The 21,028-nt window shown below is 40.6% G+C and overlaps 1 protein-coding gene across 1 annotated transcript in view; it reads left to right on the forward strand.

Annotated features, from left to right (window-relative positions):
- Window positions 1–10,565: 10,565 nt before the first annotated feature.
- PHLPP1 (PH domain and leucine rich repeat protein phosphatase 1) overlaps window positions 10,566–21,028 on the forward strand; it is a 66,537-nt gene continuing 56,074 nt past the window's right edge. The window contains exons 1-3 of the mRNA XM_010586000.1: window positions 10,566–10,593; window positions 12,510–12,706; window positions 14,704–14,829. Of these exons, the coding sequence (XP_010584302.1) occupies window positions 10,566–10,593; window positions 12,510–12,706; window positions 14,704–14,829 (351 nt within the window). The remainder of the gene's footprint in view (window positions 10,594–12,509; window positions 12,707–14,703; window positions 14,830–21,028) is intronic.

Consider the following 21,028-nt stretch of genomic DNA (forward strand, 5'->3'; position numbering starts at 1 on the left):
GAGGAATTTGGAAAAAAGGGTAGGGGGGGGGGGGGGGAAGTCTTCAGGAGTCTCAGTTCTCCCTCAAAGAAGGGTGAGTGGGCAGAGGAATCAAAAATAGTATTTTGGGAAGTATTCTTTCAAAAATCTATCCAAATGCTTTTAAAGCTTAATGCTGCAAATGTTTGTGAATGGGAGTGCATTACAAACTTTTCCTGTGGTTTTTCTGACAATGAAGCTTCATATGTGTTTTAGAGAGATCAGCTCTAGCAGTGATCTCTAAACAATGCCTTCATGTTGTGGACATGTTGCTGTGTCCAGTCATGCAGTAGGTCTCTGGAAAGGGGAGACACAGGAGGGCATTCTGATCCACCTTGTCTTTTTCTTCCTATTTAGTTCAGTAAAGTGGTTGGTGAGATAGTACAGGAGAGGATTTCTGCCATTAAGGTACATATTAGTAAAGTCCGGGCCATTTGCATTCCTCTGCATGGAGGTGACTTGTGAAGCAGCTTTCAGAAAAACAAATATGATGTGAACTGTTCCTTTGTAAGGACCCAGGCACTTAAGACAATTGGTCAGTTAGAGAGGGTGGATCAAGATGGAGAGCCTGCTTAAATAAGAAGTTGCATATTTTAGGTTTTTCCCCTGATTACAGGGTGGAGGGTTCAATGCAGTTTTAATGAGATTAAGATGTGCTGGACTTTAAAATGATGTGCATTGGAGGGGAGTGGTTTTATTTTTCTTGGTTTTTTTTTTAATTTGTTTTTAGATGCTAGTATTGGACATGGATGGAGGGTGGAACAGTTTCAGTTGTTCTCCTTTTTTCAAAGTAAACAGTTTAAATACGATGTCTCTGTAGCCACAATATTTTTTCTGATGGTAGAGAAAGCATTCATTTCTATGGCAGAAAAATGAAATACTATTATGGTCTGACCACAATCAATATACTTAAACAGACTTTCTTGTGCTGTGTATTATACTGAATGCTGTCCAGCTGGAGTGCTCTTCTCTCTTGGTATTGAGAGGTCTTGGATTCAAATGCCAGTAAAGAAGGTGCTCAGCTTTTCAGGATGGGGTCCTCGGATATGTAGATGGGCACTTCAGACTCTTCTGTGTATTTTCACTGAGAGGAGAAAGGTTTGACAAGCAGCCCCAGCTTCAAGTTGATCCTACCAATGTTGTGCAAAGTACTCATGGTGGGTATTTACAGATCCCTTTCTAAAATTGTCATGAACCAGGGTTAAAGTGATGCTCTGATGAATTTTCAAGTTCCTGGGGTTGTTTTTAGCACGCTCACTTTCCTGTCAAAGCTGAATTTATGAACTTGTTTTGATTTCTCCTAGATAACTTCCTGACTTAAAAGAGGTTTCAGGAACTCTAAATCAGCCTGTGTACTTGTAAAACTGGACCTTTGTACAGGGTTTTTTTCCTCTTGCTATGGATGTGGAAATTTTCAACATTTTTCTTATAGGGATGTGTAGCATGAAACAAGAAACCTTGGAGTGTACTCAGCCTTATGAGCTAGCACTTGCAATTGTCCTTTTGCAGACCCTTGGAATGCTTTGAACAGAAAACTGATGGGTTTGGGGATGACTCAGATGTGTGATAGTTGATTTAATTTAAAAAGGGAATGGAAAAAGCCAATCTCTTCTGTTTTTTTCCTCTCCTTTGTAATAAAACTGTATGACGTGCACTCCTAGACAATTCCCATATGCTATCCAGTTACTTCTAGTCTCTGCGGTAGAAAAGAGAAGAAACGGTGTCAAACTCGGTATCTGTGGGCATGAGAGAAATCTTCTCTGCCTCTGTTTCCAAGGGTAGAAGGGCATCGGGAAAATGTTCCGTTTCATGTTTCTTCATGATACATATCTCTCACTCCCCACTGTTTCCTTTTTCTCACTTTATAAAATCAGCTTTCCTTCCCTTGTCTTTGTTTTTTTCTCAGGAACGGGGTCTGAAGTACAGAGTTTTGATACAAGTTGCCTTTTACTGTTGTGTGTTTTCATGTGTTGGCATACAAGTTTGATGTATGTATATGTAATACAACCTTTGTCATGTAAACTTAAAAAAAGCAAACACTTGAATGACAGAAGTTGATTTAGAGCGAATCAAAGCGTGCATGTTCTTCAGCAACAAAACAAGGTTGTCAGCTATAAGCAGGCAGAAATTGGGGTAGTGAAGCTTTCCAAGGGTAGCTGCTGATCCTGCCTCTCCTTTTCCATCATCCAGGCTTCTGTGTGATTCTTTGAAGCTGCTCTTGCTGATAAGGGAGAAGTGAAAAAGAAGGGCTGTTACGGGTGTTGTTAGGAACAGGCTCTAGCTACTACAGAGTTGTAGGAGAGAGGGGGGAAAAAGGCAACCAGAGAGAGTCCTCCTGCCTTATTGCAGCTCTCTCTTTCAGCTGAAGATGTACTCCGTGCCACTTCCTGAACCCAAAGCTGCAAACCAAAAAGGCTCTTGCTTTGACTAGCTCTTTGTAAAAAAGGTTTGTATAAACAAACTACATAAAATCACATACATGCAAAAATATTGGCTACTGTTATGTGGGGAAAGCAGCCAAGGTATAGACAGAAAATGTATGAACTGAGCTTACCTAGCAAGTTATGAGCAGATTGGCTGATATGATGGGGTAAGATTGGCTTATAGGGACATTGCCCAGCCAGAATTCCTTCTAGTCATAGTGTGGAAATCTCATGTTGATGAAGGTGAATTTTAAATGTTTAGTGTTTAAGACTGTCAGATAATTCTCTCCGACTAATGTGCTCATGCTGTTTCTTCCGTGTTTTGTATTCTGCTGTCTTTGTGCAACTTTAAATCAGTCATTCAATTTCTACCTACTGTCTCCTTTTTTTTTTTTTTTAATTATTAGGTAATGCAGCTTTTGTTTGTAGGTGTTGACATTTCCAAATCCAGCATTCTGGCCTTCTTTTTGCAGTGCTAAATTTTGGAGGGACTTGGCCAGACAGCATATACATCTTTATTGTTCCGTATCACAATTACTTGGGATTTTTTAAACTAGACCTAATCGAGATGTGCTAGTAATAGCCTTGCAATACTGTACAGAATTGTTTTGACATAAGCTGCTTATCAGCTGGGTCCTGTGATAAAACTTGAGTTCAGATTTTGATCTATACAATAATGCTGGTACAGTAGTCTATTGTGGGAAGTGTCATACTTAAAATGCTTTACCTTTACAAGGATTTAGATTACCACATACTTTTAGATATGTTGTAGAATACCTGACTTCTTTCTTCTGATGAAAGAGCAAGGAGAAAATCATTGTACTTGGAACTTGAATACATTTTACACACACAATAGTTTAGTCGTCTTGCGGTTGGCGGAATATTAGTCTAGAATACATTGAAAGATGGCATTTGTGTTATATATGAAGTTCATATGAAACAATCCTTGACCTAGTGTGCATATTTGTTCCTCTGTAGCTTTTTTTGAAACATTTGACTACCCACATCTTCCATCCTCAGGGCAAGGCAGGTAGGGGTTTGCTCAACTTTTGCTGGTAAGGAACACGGGCTTCTATCTTTCTGTCGTAGTACTAAAACATATAGATGAACTTCTGCCAGGGGCTGTCATTGTTCCTTCTCAGAGGAGTGTGCGTTCAAGTAGTTATTTTGAGCTTACATTGCTGCGGTTCATGTTGAACATCTAACACTGATAAAACGTGAAAGCCGCTGTTAACTTCAGTGCAATTTTGCTCTTGAATTCCATCAAGACTCCAGCTTTGCCTAAAACAGTTGGTTAGCTCAGAGCTTTTGCCAATACAGCAGTTGCTTTAGACAGGGTAAGTATCCTTTGGGATGCCAGGGATTTTACTATGCTTGTGGCTTTATTGTGCATTGGGAGTATAACAAGTAGAATTCAATTTTGCATGACTTCACAAAAATAAATGTGCATTTCCAGCATTCTGTTCAGCTGTGCTTTATGGGGGCTGAGTTGGGGAGAAAGGGGAAAGATCAGCTGAGCATTCATTGAGTCCCATCCTACAGAAGCTGTATATGCTCTTACGCAAGTTGTGGTACTACTGGCAAGTTTGTAAGGCTTAGCTTTTTGGCCCCATCTGTTCAATTTTCACCTCTTTAATATCAGTGCATGTAACTAAAACTGTTCAGAAAGTTGAGTTTCCCAAGGCCATCTTAATAAGGGATAATTTGAAATGTGTTTCTAAAGTATTCTTTTTAAGAAATATATGTAAGGGATGTGATCAGATACTCACACAAATCTCAGCATAAGACTAATTCTGTTTTAAATTTACTTTGATCAAAAATACTTGGGTAGAAGCTGTCACTGAAGAATTTCTTCAGTAGCTTCCTTAAATGAATCCTAAGTTCAAGATCAGAAAGTTGGTTTAGGTAGTACTTCCTGGAAGCCTCTAGACCAATATTGCAGCTTTTTACAACTTTGTTAAGGCACAGGAGGAAGATGACATTTTTTCTTGATGGTTCCTTCTCTGGATATTTCAGTAATTTTTCCTTGCAGAGGTGGCATATGGTGGTTTCCCAAAGGATTTGGTATTCAGTTTTGCTACTGAAGAGCAGGCAACTCTCTCCCCTTTATGAGCTTTCTCCAAAATGAAGTATTTGGGCATAACAACAGAATTCAGCCTGCACCCCGTTGTATTTTTAACACAAGCAGAAGTCAGGACATCAAGGGTGCCTTGAGAGCCTCGTTGTTTTGCTGAAATAAACAAACCTGCCTGCATGTAACTTGCTTGAATTTCCTGCAGGCAAGTGAGATGGTTGGGAACGCGTAGGGCTGAGAGTTCGAATGTGAAGGACCTGTGTTTCAGCATCAGGAGTTAGGGATAGATGGGATGAAGAGTTTAAGAACAGGTGGGTTTTCAGTTTGTTGGGGGTGGGTTGTGTTTCTGGGGTTTTGCTTATACATGCTGTACTCAACTGTAAAACCTGTCAAAATACATTGGAGCAGCTAGATCTGGAATTCACTTGTTACAGTTGGAACAGCTGGATTCCAAGGTTTTGGGTTTGCTGCCTCTACATAGTAATCCAGATGAACTTCCAGGGTGCTTGCTTGCTTTTAATTGCAAGTAGTGTTCTCTTCACCACTGCATATTCTACTTTAGTCTGTCACCTTTATTAAGTTGTCCTAGTGTAGAAGTCGTGCTGGTTAACAATGGCTCTTAAATGAATTCTGCTGAATCACTGTTAGGTTTTTCTTCAGAAGATTTTGGCTTATGCAGGTTGATATTTGGCTTTTGACAGTAAAGCTATTGCAGCTATTTTCCACTGATAAATATGTGACACTTGATAGAAAAGCTTTTAAAAAAAAGTAATTTTTGTTACATTTTGCTTACGGTATCTTTTTAAGTGTTGATACCATGGTTTTAGGGCTCCTGTGTGGAGGTGGTGAGTCTTGTGAGAACAAGGTCCAAAGAATGATCAAGTGAACAAACGTTGAACTCTGTCTCAGTGGGGGAAAAAGAGAGGGATGTTTTCTGCATTATGAGATTCATACAAACCTTTCCTCCAGTGAGGATTTAATGTAAGTGGAAGGCAGGATTATTGCTATAAAACTGGTAACTATGTTTTATTGCATCACATCGTATAGTGATAATGCCTGTCTTTAAGGATGATCTTCCTGTAAAGTAGCAATATGTTTCACAGAGAGTAAAGGCTTGTCTGTCTGCTACTGTGCCAGTTTTGTCTCGTAGTGAATGTTTCTTTAAAGAAAAAGATGACTTAACACAGTTCAGTAAAATCCAACATTTGTGGTCTGCTTTTGTTTCTCAGGTGAAAAGATAACAGCCTTCAAGTAGTAGAGCTTGAACTGCGAATTCCTAAAAGAAACTTAAACTACTTCAGAGCTTCTCCCAGCCCCCATAACAATACAGAGTGCAGCAAAATTGAGGAGTATAACAAGTAAAGTGTATGCTAATAGTTACATGCCCACAAGAACAGCATAATGGTGACCGAGTCCCTCTTCCACAGAGCAATACAGAATCAATTGGCAGCCTTGTGTTAAATCTTACAGGAATTTTTAAGAGTCTAAGCAGATCTGAGTGCAAAAATTCAACCGTTGGTTTTGGAATGGTTTGTCAGGTGAAATTTTGCTATATATATACTTGGTCTGCTACCTTTGCAAAAGCATTCTTGGTTGGTTGCTGGTAGAGGTGAATCCTTGGTCTGAGTTGAACATAAAACCTGCTAATTCTGTGCCTTTATTCTTAAATTGCGACAGTGTGGACCTTCACAAGGAAAAATACTTCTAATAAGCATGTAACTGTAAGTAGGCTTTCTTCATAAGTTTAAAATAAAACTGAGAGCAGTACAATAGTTTCAGAGTTTTTACTTGTGCTTTCTGCTTCCTTTGCTGCTCTTTTTTTTTTTTTTTTAAGTCCAACTTGCTGCTTTATTTTTATACATCTCGTTGCTGTAGGCCTTCCCTGAAGTCATCACCGCTGTCCTTAGTTTGACAAGAATGCAAGGGGAAGCGGCCTTAAATGACTGAGAAGCTTCAAAAACATTGCAGGCAGTAGCTTCATCTGTATTTGATGAAAGGGTTTGGGCAAAAGTAGAAATCTGCCGAACGATCTGGCAGTGAGGGTTCAGCGACAGCTATTGCGGCACAGTTCCCCAAGGGTGGGCAAAGGCGCTCAAGGGCTTTCAGTGTTTTGAGCGGACTGAGGCCTCTTCGCGCTTAGGTTTAGGCAAGGCCAAGGCTGAGCCTCGATATCCAGGTTTGCAGGCGAGGCGGGTGTGAGGTGATCCTGACCGCAGCTCGGAGGGACGGTGGGGACGGCGCTGCTGCTGCGAACTGAGGCTGATTCCGCCCGGTCGGCTGGGAAAGAGCCCGGCTTTCCTTGGTGGGTTCGGACCGAAGCCTTCAAAAGTGGCTGGCGGCTTGGGGGTTTTCTTTTTCTCCAGTGCACACAAGACTTGCTGTTCACAGGATGTTAGCGTGTGAAATAGCTTACTTCTGAAATGGCTTGCTGAAAGCCGTGGGTGGGTTTAATTACATATCCTCTCCAGCAGCAGCCACCGTGTTACAGCTCTGGCCCCTACGTGCCATTCCTCTGCTCTCCTCGCTGAACTGCTCCCCGTGAGCTGTCCCTGAGGCCTCTCGGCCAGAAAGAGACGCAAGAAATTAAACCGGGCTGGTTTGTCTGAAAGGGCTTGGGGACAGCTTAGGAGGAGCAGCTGATGCAGTGGGGTTGAGGCAATGCTGGCCTCGGGCCCGGGGCCCAGCAGCGCGCAGATGAGGATGACGACCTCTGTAGCTGGCCCAGCTGCAGCAGGAAAAGGACATCCCTAAATTAGGCACTCGGAGTCATTCAGTCAGTTCTGAAAAGCCTCAAACTTAGACATTATTCCTACTGAATAACTTAAGCCTCTCTTACCACTGGTGAATACCCGAGACGGCTCAGGGCGGGCAGTCTCTCCAGCTGGCTGGGCTGGCTGCGCCATGCAGGTCTCGGAGAATTTTTAGTTTTCATTCCGTCAGACCAATATTAGTAATAAAAATAAGACCCGCTGCACAGAAGTGAATGCGTTTCTTATGTCAACACTTTTCTCCACTCTTATTTTGGTAATGTCTTAAATTGTTCTTTAGAGGCAGACTTTATTGGCTGTACTTTTCAAACAGGGGGGAATAATAAGTACTTGCAACTTAATCAGCCGTATAGCTGCAGAGAGTTTTTTTCCTGAGTACTTTTATGTCCCATAATGAGCTGGTATTTTATAACTTCTGATGGTAATGTATTCCATATGCCTTCCATCTCTGGGTAAAGAGCTTTACTCCAGAATCCAAAGCAAGTGGCTGTGGGTATTTATTTAATAAGGTTTGAAGTCTTTGCACTAGGCGGGTTGTCAGTACATTGCATACCCGGAGCTTCCTCGGGCTGCTCGTGGTGAGGTCTTAGTTCTTTAACATCATGGAAAGATCGCTGGTGTCCCATCCGTGCTTCCTGCGAAGCAGGGTAGGGTTCGTGGTTCCAATGACAGTCCCCCCATTTCAATCAAATTCCCCGCTTTTCTCTGTCCTTGTTCTAAATACCGCTAGTTTCCCTCCAGGACTTGGGACAAGCTAAAACTGAGAGGAATTCAACCATGAATGTCAAGATAGCCAAATGAGTGGTCTGCTCTTAATTCCTTGAGGCATCTCCTCTAATGCCTCGCACGGAACAAAAGTCCTGTTGTGGGGGTGCTTAGGAGTTGCTGTAGTCTTGGAGTCCTGACAGGAATGAAAAATAATCTTTTTATGGTTTCTTGCTAAAATACTCAAAACTGCTCTGGTTGGGCTTAGCATTTGAAAAACATTTTCTGGTATGCAACTCTCCTAGATGTTCTGGCGTATTTGCCTCCACTCTGATCGAGGCAACAATAATTATCTTGTAAGTTTTTGGCAGGATTCAAATTTATGTTCAAGTCACAAAGGATCATCACTACCATTTTATCTGCATGAGTGTTGGCTTCAGTATAATATCACAGGCCCCTGTGAAAACTCAACTGCTGCCTTCGGGTATAGTTAAAACTGAAGAAAAATCTGAATGTGAATCCTGAAGAATCAAGAGTCTTCTAAATTTTGAACAGGAGGTCTGCGAGGCAGATTGAGGAACATAATTTCAGAACTGCTGATGCTTTTACTGAAAACAGTGCTTTCACTGGCACTGGTAGGTTACCTCAAAAATAACTGATTTTTGGTGGTGACGCTATAGTTATGCGATAAATTGTGGTCTTTGATCCTTAGCCTTAAGTCGCTCTGGTGAACTCCAAATTGCCCCATGCATCCCTCCTGTAAACTTGGAAGGCAAAGGTCATTTGCCTTCTCATTTGATTATTATCCAGGCCTTAGGAAAGGCTGGTACACTTCTGAGCCCTTCCCTTCTCCTCTGCTCCCCAGCCTGTCCGGGATGAGCCCTCTTGCCGGAGCCATGCTGTAGGGCTGTCCGAGACCTCCCTGAAGCGAGGGACAGCCAGTGTTAGGATTGCTTCGCAGTTTCCAAGTCCCATCCCACTTCTGCTGTGGCAGAGCTCGCTGTCATTTAAACTTTCCCTGCTTTTATGCTCTCCTGGCAGCAAATATCTGAGCTCTTTAAAGCTGCAGTCTGTCCAAGCTTATCTTTCCATGGGCAAGGCTGCTGCTTGTCAAACAGCTTTTGCTCACGGTTGCCTGCAAAACTTCTGCAGATTTAGGAATCTGGTTCCGCAACTAGTTGATATGTCCTTGAATAACCTCTACCTAAAATCAAAACAAGCCATCGGCTTTTGGCTTCCCCTCCCCCCACCCCTGCTTGCATGATAGTAGAACACTGTGATACTATCAAATCTCAGTGATTACAACCCTTTAGCAGGAAGAATAGTGAATATGTGAGCAGATTGCATCTCAGGCAACAACATGTGATCCGATATTAAACATGGGTTTTTCAAGTTACAGAATCAGAGAATCGTGGAAGAGCCCAGGCTGGAAGGGACCTCGAAAGATCATCTGGTCCAAACAGATGGTTGGTTATGTAGTGAGGTAGACAAGAATAGGAAGAGAGAAACCATTTGCTTTAATGAAATAGGCCCAGTATTTCATTTCTCTCATCAGGAACCTTTTAGCTTTAACATAGCAAGAGGTAGTACTTGCTGGGAGAAAGCACCTTAAATCCTTAGAGTTTGAAGGGGCTGTTTAATTTTTTTATATTTGCAGGAATAACTGAAGATTCTTACCCCAGTAATTTTGCCATCAAATCTGAAGTTTGAGAGAAAGTACAGTTCATACCTAGCATGAATACTTCCAGTGATAGCTCTGTTCCAGCTTTTCTAGTAAACATTTACTGATGATACTAATTGTTACTGTGACTCGTGACATACGACCTCTGTGAATTTATGTGAAATTTGAAGAACTGCCTTTTAGAGACTTCAGAGTAGTTTTATGGGTCCAGCTGTGCCTAACTTCATGTAGCTAGTCCAAGGGGGTCTGGTCCTAGAAAGCAGGTTTCTCAGGCTTCTGATTTTTTTTGTTTTTCACTGTAACTTTTCTGAACACTAATTTTTCAGCACCCTTTGTGGAGTGTGGGCACCCAGTATGGTAGTCTGCTACTCTAGGTACCACTAGATTAGGCAGGGTAATGTTACTTCTGTATTGCTCCTGAATGCTGTCATGTTTTCTGCCAAGCCTCTTGTCTGCAGCACTGTAGCAGGACCTCATCCTCTTTGTTATCCACCGTAATCCCGAAGAACTTCTGAGGTTTGGTGTTTTCCAGGACACGGGTCTGCCTGTATTAAGTGTGAATTATGCCCTTTGTTCCTGGATGGGTAAAGTTGCATTTGGCTATATTAAAATGCTAAATGAGCTTGGCTTCCCAAGGGATTGAGGTTGTGCTTTGCAATCCTAAGGGGTTTAATCAGCAGTGGGTTGTTCTTTTGCAGTGAAGTTAGAGAGCATACAGCCAGAAACAGGCCCTGGAAGATGACTGTAAAATGTCATTTTTGAGGTGAAACTGCCCACACTCCTGACAACTATTCCTTACACAACCATGCTATAATACTTAACAGGCACTTTTTACTCTGTTACAGAGATTTCATTGTTTCTGTGTGTGGTTAATTCTTTAATCAATGCTTCATGGCATGGAGGCTATTGTTCTGGACGAGCTAGGTAAATTATCAGTTAGTTTAGCAACCACATTTTTCATATTCCAAATGTAAAGTTTGATTCAGCTTTTGTGTTCAGCTGAGTTGCTCTGTGTAACTCACTTGTATTCCCTATCAGGCTTTCTGTAGCTTTGCGCAGAATGGATGCCCCGTTTCCCTCTATTCTGTTGGGCAAAGTGTTTATCCACAGCTTCTGTTGTTGGATTTGAATTTGCTTGGCAGTGAAATTACTGCTTTCTTGGGGTACCTATTTTTGTATTAGATGCTGATACCCTGTAGGCATTACAGGTTCAGTCTTTTAGCTTCAAGCAACAGTGATGTTCCTGCAGATCCAAACTGGCAGACATCAGTAGCCTAAATGCTAGTGTTTATTAGAGCAGAGCAAGGCTTGAGGGTAACTATGCCAAGTCTTGGCTCATTAAACCAGCAGGAAGATTCAAGAAGGCTGCTTTTAAAGATAAGGGCAAGAATTGGCGCAGGGTAGGCGGGGGTGAGAGAACGGCAGTGGGTAGGCCATGTGGTAGGTGTCTTCTATCTTCCCATAGATAATTTGAAGGCAAGAGCAGATTCATTGAGACAAATGAGCTGTCATACAAGCAGGAGTAATAGCAAGTTGGAGTAATAGTGTGCAGCACTTGCCACTGCTGCAGTTTAATTGGCACTGGTCTGAAATATTGGGGTTAGAAGACAGGATCAACTTTGCTTTTCTAGACTCCTAACTAGTTATTAATTCCTTAATTTTTAAGAATTTTGCTACAGATTAGTGTAGGAAAATGAGTGATTTATCTTTTATCATGATAGGGAAGCTACTTGGAATTAATGTAGCCTTTGGTTTATTTATCCAGGAGAGCTCCCTTCCAAAGTTTCACCAACACTGGTGTTCTTACAGAAATTTGAACTGATTTAACTTGAACATGATCACCTCTTGTTTCTGTTTGCAGAAGACTTAGTATATTTGGATAACTCAGATCTGCGCTGGACTGTTTAGGGTTTGATAGGGTAACTTGATGTGGATAAATACTTCATATTAGAATGAGTAAATCATGCTTCTTCCCATTTCTATCCTAAAAGAATGTGGTCCTGTAAGAGTAGAGACGAGATGCTTGTCTTTGTGTTGCCATTGTTAATGATGGTTTCTAGAGAGTAGAATCTTATTAATAGATTAGATTAGTAGCGTCTGAGCCATTTAAAGTCATTTAACAGATTTGGTCTAATTGATAGCCTTGCTAATAATCTGAATTATTATAAATAGCAAATTCATTGTAATACAGACAAAAGAACTTCACTCTTTCTAATGCTTTACTCAGACTGAAGCAAGGTCTTTGAGGGGTTTCATCTAGGTTGTATCTGTTTACACTGTGGCTGAGTGTACTGCCTCTGCTGTGGGGTTTGGACTGAACAGAATGGGCTGGAGAGAGTAAGAACTGTATTCTTTGGGAAGCTATTGAAGCTATTCAAACCATGACCTTAAGGATGGCTAGAAGAGACATGAAAGCGCAAAGGTGCGGGTGAGCATGCAGTACATCATCCCCTTTTGCAGTTACAAACAGTCAATGTGAACTCAACAGTAACCAATTACTTACTGTTGAGGATGAACATTTGATTTCCAGGTCCCATAGAGAAGACCGGTACCATTAATTGGTCCTTCTGTGACTAATGCAGATTATTTAGTGTGGTCTGCTCTCCGTGATACCAACCTGTCATATACTTCTATTTGTGAAAGAAGCCTGTACTGAAGCTGATAGTAAATTACCTGCTTGCGTGGTACTAAATTACCTGCTTGCATGGTTTTGAAGCTGTGTTTCATTTGTTGTGCTGCGGTCTGTAGCTTGAAAACTTGCTGATGAAGTCTCAGGATGACTTGAGAGAAAAAGGCAAAGATTTTCTGTGATTAAGTGGATGCTTTTGTTTCTATTTCAGGAAAGCCCCACAGCATTGGCAGCTCCGAACGGATTCAGCTCTCAGGAATGTACAATGTTCGAAAAGGGAAAATACATTTGCCAGTCAACAGATGGACAAGACGCCAAGCTATCCTTTGTGGAACATGCCTAATTGTCTCATCAGTAAAAGAAAGCCAGACTGGAAAGATGCATGTCCTCCCTTTAATTGGTGGAAAAGTAAGATGTTTTATTTTATTTATTTGCTTGCCTAACCCCTATCTCTTTATGCAGAGAAGATTGCATTCAATTATGATGATTCTGACCCCCCCAAAACCTTGTTTCTGTAAGTGGGATTATCAAAGTATACCAGTGACTTTTGATTATGGTCAGAGTCATATTTAACAGTTTATAATGTTTGGATTAAAATCCTAAAGAAAAGCAAAGGAAACACATTCAGTTTCTTTTTCTTGTGTGCAGTGTTAAATGTTTTATACGTGCAATAGTACACAGCCAAAGGATACATGGAGCTGTATTGTGTATGATCTGTACCATACCTCCTCATCCAGGCTTTATCCATGCTAGGTTACTTTTAAGATCTGAAAAGTAATCAATAAGGGTGTGGATGTATTTTTAACATTGGAGTTTTTTTGAGTGTTCAGCATTCTGTGAGTACTGGTCTGTTGTAACCTAACAGCAACAAACAATTTTACTTGTGAAAAGCTGAAACTGGACTTTTTTCTGACTGATTACATCTGAAACCTAGGACGTCCAGTCTGAACACAAGGAAAATTTTTTTTGTCATGGTGAGGGTGACCAAGCACTGGCACAGGTTGCCCAGGGAAGTTGTGGCGTCTCCATCCTTATGGTCCTGGTGAGCTGGCTGTACGTTGTCCTGCTCGAGCACTAGGATTGGACCAGGTGATCTCCAGAGGTCCCTTCCCACCTCAACCATGCTGTGACTCCGTGAAACTTTAGTGGAGACTGTAAGACCTAGTAGTGTTTCAAAACACTATTATTGGCTTGATTAGCCAAGGTAATGGGAAGAGAATCATTAGCTTGAGGATGAATTTACACCTGAAGTAATGCTTCTTTACCTTGCATACTGATAAGTTTGATTCTTAATAGTCGTTGGGAGAGAAACAAGCTTCACAATGCTATATATGCAGGCTAAGGTTGATTCATTAATATTCTATATTAGCAATGTGGAAAGTACTGCCGCCTTCTAGGAGCTGTTTTTCCTATCTCCTTTCATCATGATTCTTCACAGGATTCTTCAACTCTTCCCTGGAAGTACTGAAGTAGAGACATTGTCCTCTTTTTAGCAGCAGTGGGTGAACTTTGACAGTGAATTGTATTCCTGGCTGTAGCGCCCTAGAGAGGACAGGGTTCAGGTCCCCCATCAGCCTTCTCGTTCAGATGAAAAAGTTTTTTATTTTTTCTTATATTCAAAAAGAGAAGAGATTCTGTACTTCTTTTTTTAATTGCTTAATATGGAATTTCTAAGTTGGTTTTGCACAGAAATGCCTCGTGTAAGGTAAAACATGCAGGCTGTGTTAAGCAGAAAATTGACAACAAATTTTAAAAGAAAAGGAGAACCAAGCTGAGAAAAATGTACTGAGGGCTTCTGCTGACAAAGCTTGGGAGGAGGATGCTTGGCACAGAACTAAGTGTTTTTTAAATTATCGCTCAAAAAATATTCTTCCTCAACCCCATAAATACTCTGCACTTCCTGGTTTGCAAAGGCTTTCCAGAATGCAGTGCTGAGACATTGAGACCATAAGTTGTGTGGGACTTCTCGTGTATGGTAGCAGAATGATGTATTCTGAGTGTTTTTTAACAAGTTGAAAAATGCCAAAGAATTAAATTGGGCTGTAAGAGAAGCATTTTGTTAAGCCTGTTTTTAATAACTAGGAGTATAATTGTACTTTTAAGAGTTGTATAAAGACAGCCTTAAATGTGTTTCACTAGGAAACCTTTTATGGTGCTCAGTCTTTCTTAAGATGTTGACATTCTTGGTGGTTTTCTCCTTTGGTTCATTTGTCCTGCTGTTCTCATTCCTTGCTTGTGTAGATTTCATGAATATTTGACAGCCAAGATCCAGCTTGATTGCTTGAGAGGGTTAATCCAACTCTACTTGATGAGCTCCTCTTGGGCACACTTCAACTTTGCCCTGGGGACTTCTGGAAAGAGGCTTTTGATTCTTGTTCACTGACGGTTTTGTGTCTCTACTGTAGGTGGAAGAAGTGAAAAAGCACCAGCACTGTTTAGCGTTTAGCTCCTCTGGACCTCAAAGCCAGACCTACTACATTTGTTTCGATAACTTCACTGAATATTTGCGATGGCTTCGACAAGCATCAAAGGTGAGAATAGTGCTAATTCCTGCCTGAATGGAATGTTTGTAGCATTTCCCCCAGTTCTGTCTTCTCCATGCAGTGATATAGTGCCTCTTCTGGGTTCATTGTCATAAACTGCTGCTGCTGCTGTTAGTGTTGCACAAAAAACCCTCAGTTTGAGAGCTCTTGGTAACAGGCAATAGGAAGGTGAATTTTTCTGCATTTATACTGAGACTTCTTTCTACCATGGTTGTGTAAACAAAGTGCTGTGCTGGACTTTCTCCCTTTTCTCATCTTGATCCAGCTGGGTTGATGGAGTGAGATCGTTAGAATAAAAAAGATGACAAATATAACTGTCAAAATTTCAGTTTAAAAATTTGTTTCGGTGTTAATAAAACATAAAATAGTGTTGGATTTTTAAAATTCATTCCTTGCACAGAGCCTAAAGATGAAATTTCTAGAATTAGGGAATTATTCTCTTGCTTGGAAATGTTGCTGAATCTCTCTTTAGTTTTTTAACTACTTGATTTTTGTTCTTTTTAATAAGCAATCATTTTATGTCAGTAAAAAAAATTACTAACTAAAGCCTTCATAAACCAAATTTTATACTATGCTTAGAGCACAATTTATTATGGGAGTTTAGGTCCTGCATTATTTCATTTGACTCCTCAGTTCCACTTCGTTGTTGAAAGGTTGTTTTTGCAATTACCTGTTTTATCTCTTAATCCCTGCCACTTTTTTGATAAATCCTCTTTAAAATAATTTATGTATCTCGAACCATTGTATTTTTATATTTTTAACACACAAGTTATTTTGCTGTGCTGTCAGCCCTCTCTCTTTCGTTTTCTAGTTGGGCCTAAACTGTCCATTAGTTTTATACTTGATAGGGCTGTCTGTTCATGCTCTTTACTATGGTAAAGCAACTTGGTTTTGTGTGGTACTACTTAGAGATATTTATGGCACACTAGATCTGTTCTGTCTTTTTAGATTGCGATAATGTATTATCCAGCCTATTGCCCGTGGTACAGCCTGGGTTGTGGGCTTTTTTAAGAGGTTTGATTATTATGTCAAACTTTCTTTGAGCAGTAACTGTTGCACCTCCCAACACATGTATCATTTAAGATGTCCTTTAGTTTTTTTCTAGTAAGTTTTTAAATTCTTTTGAAAGGCACTGTTCTGGCATCCCTGCTCAGGTCTGTTAAGGCTCAAGGTAAAAATCCCCAAGGCATGTTTTATGAGATGGTGAGGCACGGTCTGTCAGGTTTTTGAGTTCTTGCCGCTTTGTGGCTCTCTCTGGGAGAGTAGTGCCCTTTCATCTCCAGAGGCTTTGACATCAGATAAATGAAAGGCAAATCTAATGAGTGAGAAAAACAGTGGAAAACAATGAACTTCAGAAGTAGAGATAAATGGCCAGAAAGCCCCTCTGAATTACTGGCAGCATAAGCTTGTTCTGTGCCATGCTGTGCTTCTCTTTCTCTCTGGTTCACCCAAATGACTAACAGCATCGGGACGATAGCCAGCATGAGAACATATCCCCATGCACTCATGATAACCTCCCATTTTTCTTATGTAAGAGTAGAAAGAAAATACATAGTCTCAAGTGTCTTTTTAGACTGTCAGAACTAAAGAAACTCGCTATGCTGTGGTTTTCGTTGGTAAAACATGCTTTGAGGAAAAAATGATGCTTCGTTTTCCCCAACTCCCCACCCCTCAGCCCCAAAACCTGAGATTTGGCGTTCTGGATTCATGGATTTTGAAACAGTACTTTGCCACTTCAAGTTGCTTTTTTAATGTTTGGGTTTTCTATCCTTAGACTGAAAAACATAGAGACAAGCATGATTGTATGCAAGGCAGTTGTGTGGGATGTACTATGCAGTAACACTGTTTCTGAAGAACAGAAACAGAGAAACTAGTAATGCTGCAAAAGTAACTCAAATTTCCTCCAGCTGATGCTGTTCCTGTCCAAGTGCTAATTGTAAGGTGCATCATCCCTGATCTACATGTAGAAATAAATGAGAAGAAGTTTCATCTTCAGCTCTGTAGTTCAGTCAAGCTAGCATTCTCACATAGGAAAAAATCCCCAACGTTTATGTGAGGTACTCTGCCTCAAGTGTTTGGAAGCTACTCAAGTTCAAAGAAGTTGAAATATTCTTGTTAACCAAGAAAATACCATGTAAAGCATTGTATGTCTAAAGGCAAGAAAATTGAGGAAGGGAGGTGTTATGGCGCTCTAAGTCTGAGCTCCTAGTTGCTTGTTATGGGATAGGTCACATGATAATTACAGATTCCTTTTTAATCATGGTGTTGTGTATAGTACTTGCGCTTTTGTGAATTATTATGAATAATATTTAAGACTGTTTTAAATATAGATGTTGTTTAACGGCATTCGTTTTGAAACTGACATTTGTGTTAACTTATGTTCAGTGGTAGTTTTTCTGCAGTCCTTCATGTTCCTGATGTGTGCTGCTGAAAACTGAGGCTTCTGAAACTTACAAGTGTAATGAAGGCTTTAATTATAAATTTTAATGCAGAAGGAGATCCCTGGTAAAGTGTTTCATTTCAATTGCTCAATTCAGTTTTTAACTGTGAAAAAAAATTTTCATGTCTGTCTTCTGTATACTTCAAAAGAGCTGGAAGATGATGTTATTTTAACTTCTAAATAACAACCTTAATCTTGAAAGGAGACCTTGCAAAGAATGCTTGCTCTTCAGTCTTTGTCCCTACAGAATACTGGCAATGTTGACTTTTTAGTGGTGTTCCAGAGTGAGACAAATCCTAACGCATCACTCCTGCAATAAATATATGTATGCTAGAGAACATTTGAATTCATGTTTGCAGAGACTTGGGCTCAATTTAATTAAAAATGAGCATTGCTTCTGTATAATCTGATTCATTCTAACATTGAAATCTATCTTAGCCAAGACAGCTCTCATGTTCTGCCCCAGTAAATTTTTGGAAGGGATTTGTGAATAGGTGTTAGGATTGGTTTTCCTATATGTGTGTGTCCTGAGGTGAACAGAACTGTTTTCAGGACAGACTGGAATTATTGCACAAATACTGACCTAAATATCAAACTTGGTGACATACTTTTTCCAAGTAGGTCACTTTTAGATATGCTGATTTAGCCTCAAACAGAGTATTTTTAAAAGCTGGAAATGTGGCTTGTTCGTTAATATTGATAGTTCCATACCACAGTGCATTTCTTTCCTTCTACTTTCCAAATACTGGAGCCCTAATTAAGGAAGCCCAAAAGGAAAACAACAACAAATTTGGTCCTTTGTGATCTAATGTTCATTCTGTTGCCAAATGTTGAAAAATAAGCTTATGCAACTGGGAGGGGGAAGAAAGGAACATCTTCATAGCTTTAAAGAATTTTGTCTGCATAAAGTTGGCATGATGGTTCTGGAACCCACACAATTACTCGCAGAGCGATTCTGATCTACCAGTGTTTACTACTTGAATGTCAAATGCAGGAGGACAGGTGAAGAATGCGCAGTTAACAGTGAAGAGGACATGATGAGGGCTTTCCTAGTTTGCTACTTCCAAAACCTAAAAAGCTACACCCTTAATGTAGCAGAAGAGAGAGCGGTTTTACGTATGAGGTGTTACTGAGTGGTGGAACTTGCTGTTGTGAGGCTTATATTTGAGATGTGGTGGTGAGCTCCTGCTGTTTGACACTTCTAACAGCTAAACTTAGTTTAATGTTTTTCAGCATGTGAAATGACTGTGTATGTGTTGACTGCTACACAACTCATGACATGAATGGTTTGGCTGGAGTAAAAAGGGGTATCAGTCCTCCATGTTCCAAGACATACAATTAAAATGCGATGTCAACGTCTGTCTCAGAAATTCAGTATGGCAGAGCTTAAGCAGGGATGTATTACAGAATTTTATCATCTTGGAAATAGCGTGCATCACTGGGCATGCTGAGACGGGTTATTTGACCCCGCAGAACTTCTCCCCTCTCGGTTTAGAAGAGCAGGAAGCGTGTCAACAGCTTCATGCGACAATTATTTCCTGCTTTAGTGCTCGGTTCAACTGGGCAGGTAGAGGAAGAGAGGTGATGAGAGACGAGGTCTATAAATAATGCATGACTGCCTCACGTAAGCTGCCTGTGCGTGGCCGCACTGTATATGTAGATAGGTAGAGATGTACAGGCACACAGCCGTATGTGTGTGCACACCGCCAACTGTTTCCCGGGCTGAGTTGCACAGCTGTGGCTGTAGTGACAGCATGTTTAGTGGGAAATAAGCTATTGCCTGGGGCTTAGGTGCCAGGGTGAATTTGCACCTATACACAAAAGAACCCTCCTGTTTAAAATACGAAGAATATCCAAAAAGAGATCCTTTATTTAAAAACTAGCAAGCTTAAGAATTTTCTCCTGTGTGCCTTTGTATTTCCTGTTCCCTGTTTCAGTCACCTTTGTCTTCAGGTCTGCAATGGAAATGCATGTGGTGTTCCAGACGACCCTAGCCTGCTGTGAAAAAGGAGAGACTAAATTATGAAGTCAGTGTACATTATGTTTAAGAAGTGCTAAAAATAGCAAGAATAGCAAATTCAAGGGAGAAGGGTGTGCTGCCATATTGGTCTTACTCCTTTCATGTCAGTGCAGAATGCTCTCTTCCTTTATTAGCACTGTGAAACTAGCAGAAAACAACAACAGATTTGAATTTAGTTTATACAAGTAAGTAATGCGGGAGCCTCTACAGCAGTAGTCTCCATATTTCCTCAACTTGTGTAGAGACCTACCTGAAGCAGCAGTGCAAAATCAACTTTTCAGCTTTTTTCTCTCAAGTTACCTAGTTCTGACCAGCTGCCTCAGTCTTCTAGCTATTTTTTCAGTACAAGTTTGACAATTGTGTTCAGAGACTATGTTGTGAAGTATGAGTCTGAACCGTGTGAAGAGGATGAAGCTGATCTATGACTCTAGGAATACGATTTTTATTTCTGCTGAGGAAAATAGGTCAGAGTTTGGACCGCACATGAGCTTGGTGTTACAGACCATATTTATATAAATAAATTCTATAGAATTTAAAATTGTATTTCTGAACTTGATTGCAGTTCTGCAAATATATTTCCAAAATAAGAGACCAAGATTATCAGCTTGTGCAAGTGTTTTACAGGAACGGTGCTGAGGAAAGGCAGTGAGCAACAATTGAGCATTATTGCTAGAGATGTACCCGCTTTTCAGCTGTGCTTCATCCACCTTTGAGCCTAGTGAAAGATAATCAACTGCAGGACTGCCTTTTCCTTCAGCACAGAAGATTCTGCTCCGTAATTAAAGTGACGGGTAATAAGCCATATCCACTTGTGCCTATAGCTTCATCTTTATTTCAGATACTGTCAGATGCTAACGTCTGACTTTCTCATAATCAGGCATGGTCAACAAGGAGAAAGACTTAAGTGCAGATTCCAACTTGAGTGTGGAAGACAGACTTTGCAGAGCTTTTTAATACAAAATACGGCCTTTAGCCTGTAAAGAAGGCTTGAAGCCACTGGTCTCATGGTTAAATTAGCCCTATGTTGTATTTGTATTTGCCTTGGATTGCCCACTAGCCGATTGACCCTTTTCATATGTTTCTAGATAGTATCATGATCTGTAACATCTTTACAGAGTTCAGCATTGCAGGGATTTTTATTACCAAACCTTAGTTGTCTCTGGAGGCATTAAGGGCAGGCTTTTCTAATGTTTACTGGTCAGAACCAGCTCAGAATACCTTTTACCAAAGCCGTGACCACAGAGCGATGCCAATGGCAAGCGTAGGGAAAAATCACACGCAAGGATGAAGTAGTTTATTTTAAGTTATTTAGGATGTTACTTGTTATAGTGCTGCTAGTTTATACTTTAGAGTCACTGGATGCAGTATCTTCTCTCCAGATGTCTGTTTAGCCTCCTAATCAATGGATATCCCTCTTCTGGAGGAAAATTGTAGAGAACCTTACCTTAGTTTCCATGAGATCTGAATTTCTAGAGGAGTGGTTTTGCTTTTACCTTTGGCTATTGGTTATTATCTTTGGCAATTCTAGAGACAATTGTTGTGTGCAACAAACTTACTACTTGTGTTGCAGTTAGGAGTTTCTGACCTTTTCTTATAACTCTGTAGTCTTAGTCCATGTGTTTGAATGTACCATCATGATTGTGGGCTACCGTGTTTACGTGTCTGTTGGGGACAGGTTGGAGGTCTGGGCCGTGCTGGTTGCTGAGAGGGTGACCATGCAGTAGTTG

This window comes from Haliaeetus leucocephalus, unplaced genomic scaffold (assembly GCF_000737465.1).
Source record: "Haliaeetus leucocephalus isolate CR32 unplaced genomic scaffold, Haliaeetus_leucocephalus-4.0 Scaffold137, whole genome shotgun sequence".
In the NCBI taxonomy this organism is placed as follows: Eukaryota; Metazoa; Chordata; class Aves; order Accipitriformes; family Accipitridae; genus Haliaeetus; species Haliaeetus leucocephalus.